Source organism: Beta vulgaris, chromosome 1 (assembly GCF_026745355.1).
Source record: "Beta vulgaris subsp. vulgaris cultivar EL10 chromosome 1, EL10.2, whole genome shotgun sequence".
NCBI classification, from domain to species: domain Eukaryota; kingdom Viridiplantae; phylum Streptophyta; class Magnoliopsida; order Caryophyllales; family Amaranthaceae; genus Beta; species Beta vulgaris.
The window spans coordinates 54,176,040-54,184,206 of NC_079202.1; the positions used below are offsets into that span (position 1 = coordinate 54,176,040).

At 36.0% G+C, this 8,167-nt stretch overlaps 2 protein-coding genes across 4 annotated transcripts; one reads left to right on the forward strand and one right to left on the reverse strand.

The window, feature by feature from the left end:
* The first annotated feature begins 253 nt into the window (after positions 1 to 253).
* LOC104905280 (hypothetical protein) lies at positions 254 to 6,350 on the forward strand. Of its 3 annotated transcripts, none has more exons than XM_048640241.2 (6): positions 254 to 783; positions 1,240 to 2,089; positions 3,793 to 4,103; positions 4,342 to 4,398; positions 5,229 to 5,593; positions 5,820 to 6,350. In XM_048640241.2, the coding sequence occupies exons 2-6, from the start codon at positions 1,605 to 1,607 to the stop codon at positions 6,102 to 6,104; spliced, it is 1,503 nt and encodes a 500-aa protein (XP_048496198.1). In that variant the 5' UTR covers positions 254 to 783; positions 1,240 to 1,604; the 3' UTR covers positions 6,105 to 6,350. The 3 variants fall into 3 exon arrangements, with proteins under 3 accessions (XP_048496198.1, XP_010692062.1, XP_010692063.1); XM_010693760.4 differs by having other exon boundaries at positions 1,557 to 2,089; XM_010693761.4 differs by having other exon boundaries at positions 1,567 to 2,089.
* A 496-nt stretch (positions 6,351 to 6,846) lies between these two features.
* On the reverse strand, positions 6,847 to 7,825 carry LOC104905279 (hypothetical protein). Its single transcript, XM_010693759.4, has 3 exons — positions 7,697 to 7,825; positions 7,490 to 7,604; positions 6,847 to 7,369 (listed from the first exon to the last, which is right to left on the reverse strand). Exons 1-3 carry the CDS (start codon positions 7,794 to 7,796, stop codon positions 6,997 to 6,999), a joined length of 588 nt encoding a protein of 195 aa, XP_010692061.2. The 5' UTR covers positions 7,797 to 7,825; the 3' UTR covers positions 6,847 to 6,996.
* Positions 7,826 to 8,167: the final 342 nt, after the last annotated feature.

The following is an 8,167-nucleotide window of genomic DNA, read 5'->3' on the forward strand; positions in this document are numbered from 1 at the left end:
AGCGAAAAAAAGGAAGGGTAAAATTGGAAATATTTAGTGGGACCGGGACGATTTTAAATAATTTTAGGACTATGTTTAACAAATGACTATCTTTAGGGGGAATCATGTAGGACAAATGACCCTCTAATTCGGAAAAGAAAAAAAATAATCTCCTACTATAACAATAAATTTGAAATTACACTACTACTGAGTACTCACTGAACTGTTGTTATTATTTTTATTGTAATCCGGAAAAAAAGTTATATAATAGGTAGTTTTTTTTTTTTTTTTTTTTGAATAGATATAATAGGTAGTTGGTAAAACAAATAAATAAGAATTTTTTTTTTTTTTTTGAGGGGATCAAATAAATAAGAAATTATAAAAACATCTCATGTTTCTATTAGTATTTGGCAAATCCCCATTTTTTTTTTTGTTAAAATAGAGAAAACAAAAAATAAAAAAGAAAAGAGGAACATAGTTAGAAAAGAACAAATCTCTAACCCTACCTCTCCTATTTTCACTCCATAATATTTGAACTGAAATTTTATCTTTCTTGTCAAATTACAGAAGATTTCTTTCCACATCTTCGGTTAGAATTTTCGATTTGGAAATCCGTATTCCCAGCATCAATTCAATTCAAGCTTCAGCAAGGATTTTTTTCGACTTACCAAAACAAAAATTGAAGGTTTGTTTAGGATTAAATTTATTATATATCGAAAGTTTTGTTCTCACCTTCTTCCTGCACGTCGACGTCGCTGACGACCCAGACCCTTACCATTTCGCCGGAATCATACGACCAACGAAGTCAGTTTCTTAAACCTTTAATATTTTTGAAGAATTCATAAGAATTTTGATTGTTTTCATGTAATTTGAATGTATAAATTAATTAGGTTTCTAATTGTTTTGTCAAGCATTTGAATATATGAATTATTGAATTGAAAATTGAGTGATTGATAAAAGTATGATTTATTGAATTGAAAATTGAGTGATTGATAAAAGTATGAATTATTGAATTGAAAATTGAGTGATTGATAAAAGTATAAATTAATGAGGTTTAGGAAACTACTCTTGTTGTGGTGCTTTAGTTGGTGTGCAGGTATGAATTTATAGCGTATTTATGGTTTCTTGAAAATTGAAAGTGAGTCCTGAATCTTGATAGAGTAATTGCTAAGCTGGTGCTTACAGAATCCGCCATAACTAATGAGTAAGTCCACCTGCAATGCAAATCAACCATAACTAATGAGCTGCTCCTATGACCAGGAAACACTTTTAAGGGCTACATCATTTTCTGGATTAAATAGCAGAAGGCTCTCATTCACATTCAACAGCTGCTTCACTACTTTGTTTATCTTCACCTCTTCACTGTGTGGTCATTTGCATCAATTTAATGTAATATCGAGTTGAGGACAACAAGATTTTCATTCCAACTTTATTTCAGTTATAAGAACATAAGATTAACTATGGTTAGATTATACTAGATTTTTTTTTGGGGGGGGGGGTTGTATTTAGCCTTTTTTTTTTGCTGTATATAGCACTTATGTTATGTGATGCTCGCTAATTTTTTTTTAAAAACCCAGGGGGTTTCAGGGATGGAAACGCTAATTTTTCTATAGTTGGTTGTTGGAATGATGGGTCCTGAAATAGAGATGAGTGCGGAATTAAAGACTATAATGGACGTTTCACCTGGTAATATTAAAGAGAATCGTAATTCTATTGAGTTGTCTGAGGAGAAGTTGGTTGTTTGTTCAAGTAATTGTGAGGATCATGATTTTGTTTACTCTGCTGCAAAAGCGTCAGACGGGAACCTGATGATGACTTGTACAAGTAGCTATGAGGATAATTCTTTTCACGACTGTGATCAAATTATGGCATCGAAAGAGTGTAACGAGGATGTAGTGGTTGATATTGTGGAGAATGTGATTCCTGAGGAAGATATAGTGGCTGAGAGGGAATCTCTCGATGCAACGGAGAATTCGAGCTCATTTGGGTGTACAGATTCTGGGGCTGGAACTGCTGGGGCTTCGAGTGATGTTGAGGTTGAGTCTCAAATGCGGGATGATAATGCTTCACTGATGGACTTCGATGGATTCAACGATATTTTCAGAACAAGGTATGTTTCTTTCATATTGGCATGTATTTTTGTCCTTGTAGAATGAATGATTTTGATGGAAAAGGTTTTGACAAACAAGCCAGGATGGAGGAAATGGAAAACTCTCTGATGATGTTGCTTAATCTCTCTTTGCTCTGCCCTTTAATTGTAATTATGAATTAACTGTGTACATGGATTTTATCCTCTATCTATCTTTCATTGATAGGAATTTTTTTATATATATAATGAAGCGCGTCCTGATTTGCTGCAGGGTTGTCCATTTCGAAAATATTTAATTGCATTTGTTGTGAATCTGTCTGACATAGTAGAGTTGATCTGATCTTCACAAACAAAAGAGAGGACATTCCCTTGGTTTTTCCTGATTGCTTACATAGGCATCATCTCTCAGCCCTTATTCTGCAGTTATTTCTGACTTCATATGTGATGAAAGTGATTACTGATATAAAAGACGTTTGTGTTACTCAGTGTATAAAAGGCATGCCTAGTCGCTGAAGCCTATTGCAATAGGGGTCAAACGCTTTAATTGGGCTAGGTGAAGCATTTAAAAAAAGGCGCACATAATAACACACAAAGTCGCACCACAACCTTTTTAACACCAATTTTCTTATTGTGCCTCACTTCAATGAGGAGCGCACCTCACACCATGTTTTGCACTTAGGCTCTAGGGTCCCTATTACCTCAGTGCACCTTGAGATTTTTCAAACTGCTGGTGTACATTGATCCTTTTCATACCTTACCGACTGCCATGTTCATGTTGTAACTTGGGGTTGTCTCATATTTGGTTGGACTCTTCATAAATTGCAGGATATATAGAAAGAATTAGACATATATGTTTTGAACACCATATTCGAGTCTGGCACTTTTGGGGAGTCTGAGTATCATAGAAGAACGTTATGGTAGGTGTTGTAACTTGTAAGGTCATTTTGCAATTTTCTCTTTACCACCTTTCTGCAAAGGCTGAAGCTGGGTATTAGTCTCAGAAGAATCACCATGCCATGACCACATTGTAAAGTTTTTGACCTCAATACACCCGTGGTACTAGGCTTCAACAGCCGCAAATCATCCTCACTACCCGTGAAAGTTTCAGCGTCCATTATTGCAGTCGCACTATATAATTTTAAAACCATGGGCTGAAGTGAATTAATATTTGGCAAGATTTGGCAGGGTAGCTTTACCGAGTATGTGTGCTGGAAGAGGTCAATTACCAATTACCATACATAGCTTTTTTTTGGAAGAGGGCTGTTTTGATAATTGTGACTTCTTGATAGACTCAATACAAGCTTGGGGAAAAGGTTAGCAGTTCTATTGCGTTTCATTTACTCATACTGATCCTAGAAACTAGTAAGTGGTTCTGAGACTCTGATTAGTGATTATTAATCTGATTTTTGGATTTTAAAAGTTTCATCCACTTCTGCGGTCTCACTTATTCATACTCTGATGATTGCAAGTTCAATAATCTCAAGTTCTCAGTTTATGCTGGTACTTTATGAACTACTTCTCTCAGATGTTGGAATAACTTAAGAGTTACATGCTCCCTCATTTTCTGATACTCTAATGCCTTGACAAGAACATCCTCTGAAAACCTGTTACTGTTTGCCAGTGTGTTCTTGTCTTTGATTATTTTGGTTACAGTAATCAAAGGAGTCGCTTGCTTTTATTTATGTTTTTTTAAAAAATCTTTTTTATGTGTTTCACATGCTCAGGAAGAAGAAACTAACAGCTCATTGGAGAAAGTTTATACGTCCGCTTATGTGGCGGTGTAAATGGGTTGAGCTGCATATCAGGGAACTACGCTCCCAAACTTCCAAGTATGGCCGTGAGTTAGAAGAATGTGGTAAAAGAAAGCAGTATGAGCCAGACAAATCTGCTGCTGAAGACCTTGCTATGAAGTCTGCTCCTTTTGTTTGCCAAAATCGGGCAGTAAGGATTATGAAGAGGAAGAAACGGAAAAAAGTTGAAGAGATAGCAGACTTGGCTGCCTACTCTTCATCCCACAGCTTATTCTCATACTTTGGTATATATTTTATTGTTGTATTTTTACTATGTAGGTAGGTAAGGATGCCTTGCCACCACCATCAGTAACTCCGTAGTCCGTACATGAGGTTAATTTACAGGGGACATAAACCCTGGACTCATAGTTGGCTCAGCTTTTGCACTTTGCCTCAGTCCTAACATTATGACACAATTGAAAATTTGTATTTGATGCATTAATCTTGAAAAGGAATCCTTCTCATACAAGAATTGTTTTGCAGCAAACAAGAAACCGTCTGGTGACTCGGCTTATTTGGGTGACGATCGTGGCAACACGGGTGAGAACAAAACTTGATGCGTTCTGGTTCATGTGATTTTTGCTCTCCATATACACCTGCATGTTTCGCATACATCCCAAAATGTTTTGGACTTAAAAAATTTATTGAGAACGTAACTCTTGTTTAGAGTCGGTCTCAGCAGTATTTTAGGATTGAGGGAGAAGTATGAGAATTTTCAAATCTTCTTCCTGTCAAGTTTTAACTATAATATGATATTAAATTTTTGTGTTATTATTTGCACAAGACATAAGCTGCAGCCTACTTAGCCATTTGTCGTGTTATCAGTGTGATATGTACAATCTTTTGTTGTGAAAGATCCACAATGCTGTGGTGGACCTGTTAGTTGGTCATTTTATCATTGATGACAAGTATTATGCTTTATCTCTGTTGTCCCTCAAAATGTAGTTTCAAAAAAACTTCTATGTTCATTAATGCATTTTGGCATTTTGCGGATGGTTATGGAGCATATTGTGATTTAAGTATTAAAACGCAAGTCCAATGTGGCTTCTCACTATTGTGCATGGATATGTTGGTACTTTTGTTACTCTATTTTGATGTTCGGATGGCTTTTTCTGTAGGAATCAAATGTATTTTTCTTACTATGCCAGTTCTGTTATTCTTTTCTTTTATTTCTTCTTAAGCCCAACTGTATGTTCTTTTACCCCAGTCTCCATGGTAATTTTCTCTTCTTTTTCCAGATAACGTGATATCTTTTTTTGAGTATACAATTACTACCCACAAAATTCTCATACATCTCTCATTTTATAACTTTATCCTGTCCTACCCTTTGTGAGGTACTGAACTGGTCACTCTTGATATATTTCTTGCAGAAAAGACAACTTCTTGCATTGGTGAATTTGGTGTTACTGGGGAATGGTCATTTCTTGAGTTTAAGGACAGGGATGCCTGTGAAAATATCCTACGGAGCATTGAAGTGGCTCAACTGCATGTCCGCCAACTGAAATTAAGAATTGATAAAGTGATCAAAGAAAATGCTGAAAATTTCACTTCAGAAAATTCAAGCATTGTTGATCTGGGTGAACTATTGGCAAACTGTGGCCCAAGTTCATATATGCCCCCTGTCAATGGTGAAAATTCTCCTCTGGGATCTTTGCTTACCACTTCTCAGCAAACATCTCAAAAGAAGACTGTCATGCCAACAAGTGTAGTTTCTGGTCATACGGAAGTTTACAAGGTTAGCCTTCTTTTGAATCCCTATCGGAAGTATTTATTTTTTGTTATGTCTGTATGGCAATGGAAGCACAATTTTGTAGATCTTCAGAAGCTAGGATCTAAAAGTTCCAGAATTTATTGCAGTTGTTTGATTTTGCACTGTGACATTTGTATGTATAATAATATGAGTTAGCCAGTTGATGTTGAGAGACACACATGAAATTACTGTTTTAAAATCCTGTGTGTAGATTGAGAACGAGATTCTAGTCTATAGTCAACCGGTAAAGGAAGAGCTGAATAATACTGAAGCTGTTGGGACTCAACACACTGCAGAAACTCAGTCGGGGATCGAAGCGAAAGTGGAGAATGTCGAACACATCCCAGATCCTGATTCTCCCAGTAAATTATTAGTAACTCGAGAGCAAGCAAGTGTTAAAGTACGGCCCAAGTTGATTATCACCCCCAAGAACAAGAAAAAGCGTGGGAAGCGTAAGGCTCGAGCTGGTAGGTGGAGCAAAAAATCATCAGAGTAGTACTAGTATATAATAGGCATTTGTTTTAGTAAATTTCATAGTTTGATATGATAGTGTGCTACTGCTAGATAGATATAACCTGAAAGAGAGAGACCTGGAGAAGGAAGAAAATATTTGGTGTTTGGTGGGGGGTAATTGAAAGCTGATATATATCCTATCTCCATGCATTTGTACATGCTTTTTGATCTGTATGAAATACAAAATACCTTCCGACTGTTATAAATGAAGTACGTAAATTCTTTGCAACACAGCCAAATCACCAAATGTTGTCCCTCTTATTATGTCCCAAATTAATTTGTACATATTCCTAATCTAGATGTCCAAATGTAGTTGCAGCATGTATCTCTTTTGGCAGGTTTTTTTCCCTTTTATTTAAGTGCTTGTTTGTTTGAGAAAGACAACATAAGCAGAAATTTTTAGGATGTAGAAGCATGTGAAGTTGTTTAATTGGACGTTCTACTCTTCTTGATCAACCTAACATCTTATTAGAACTACATGGGGAAAAAAATCATGAGAAACATCATATTCCTATCACTAATTATTTAGGAATAAAGAATATTAAATATATAGATAAAAATACAGATTGAAAATATATAGATTTGAAAATACGCTATTTTTGTCTTAGAAAAAAAAGCCTGACATTGAGGCTTGGGTTGATATCAGTACTAGCATGATTTTTCCAAGTTCAACTTTGTGCCAAAAGTATTTGTAGCAACTAAATCGATACAGAAAGAAGGGTTCGTATCGCAGTCACAACTCACAAGTCAAATAATCCACTTTAGCACGTCAGGTTCTGTGAACAAATATTTTTGTTATACAGATGCATAGAAATGTTACATGTGCTATACAAGGGGCATGTAGTCTTTAAGAATAATCTTGGAAAGCAGTGAAGTCAGGTATTTTGTTGCTCTTTCCTAATCATTTTTCTCTTAAATACTTTCCTGGATACCTTGATTGAAATAAGAGCCAAGAATGTTGCTGAAGGAACAAAGAGGACATCAGGGACTAGTTTGATGATCTTAAGCGCCGGAACTCTCTCTCCTGCTTTCTTTGCAGCCATGGCAGCTGGTGGCGTCACTAATCCTGTGATTAGTGTCGCGTTGTCTGGCTTATTTAGATTTACCTTTGTTTTGATAAAGTCTACAAAGATCTCCTTCCTCTTTGGTTCATCATTGCTGGCTTCCTTCCACTTTGCAAAACATTCCTCTACTTCCTGGCGTGAAGGAACGTCATAGTGTTTACCAGGCAACGAGGAGTTGAAAGTGCTGTTTGAAATGATTGAGGAACACATTAATAATCTTACACAAGTAATAATGAACAACTGAAATCAACAATGTAAAAGCTTTATTTGAAGTAGAAAGGTAAGAATAAGATCCCATACATACTTGAATATATCAAGAAGTGCTACATGGAAATCTGGAAATGTATTGGTGTCCTTTTCAATGAAACTGTTATACAGTGATCCTGTAATTATGCTCAGCATCTGTGTCGTTGGCGAACCTGACAGATACCATTGACATTCAAAGCAAGCACAAACAATGTTAATGTATGAACACTTTAATGCAAAGACAAATACAAGAGAAGGATCAGACCGTTTCCCATTAATAAGCTACTAGCAAGACCCATTTTTGCACAAACTTGAGGAGAGGATGATACAAAAAAGCCCAGATTATAGATATTGCATATTTGCATATATGAGAGGGATAAATACAAAAGGTGATATGTTAAACTACTGGGTTTAGTTGTAAGCAAGGAATCCCATTTCCATATTTCAGTTACAGGAATCTGATTCCTAGCCTCTGTTTGGCCTGGAAGGCAGAACCAGGGAAATAAAATCCCTTTCTTTTCTTCATGTGCTATTGAGATCTCACCTCAGAGCTCAGGTTATTCCAATCTCAAGCAAGCATTTTATAAAATGTGAGATAGAAGCTAACTACTGCTACAATGCCATGAAGAAGAACGACGGGAAAAAAAGACACAAGTGTGAGTTTATAACCAGCATTTCATTTGAATGAACAAACTTCAGGAAGCATAACATACCTACCAGATAGGAATATGGCGAA

Coding starts and splice junctions, on each gene's coding strand:
- LOC104905280 (XM_048640241.2), top strand. CDS start 1,605: ATGATGGGTCCTGAAATAGAGATGAGTGCGGAATTAAAGACTATAATG. Junction 2,090..3,792: donor AACGATATTTTCAGAACAAG/GTATGTTTCTTT, acceptor TCACATGCTCAG/GAAGAAGAAACTAACAGCTC. Junction 5,594..5,819: donor GTCATACGGAAGTTTACAAG/GTTAGCCTTCTT, acceptor TCCTGTGTGTAG/ATTGAGAACGAGATTCTAGT.
- LOC104905279 (XM_010693759.4), bottom strand. CDS start 7,796: ATGCAAATATGCAATATCTATAATCTGGGCTTTTTTGTATCATCCTCT. Junction 7,605..7,696: donor TAGCTTATTAATGGGAAACG/GTCTGATCCTTC, acceptor GGTATCTGTCAG/GTTCGCCAACGACACAGATG. Junction 7,370..7,489: donor GCACTTCTTGATATATTCAA/GTATGTATGGGA, acceptor CATTTCAAACAG/CACTTTCAACTCCTCGTTGC.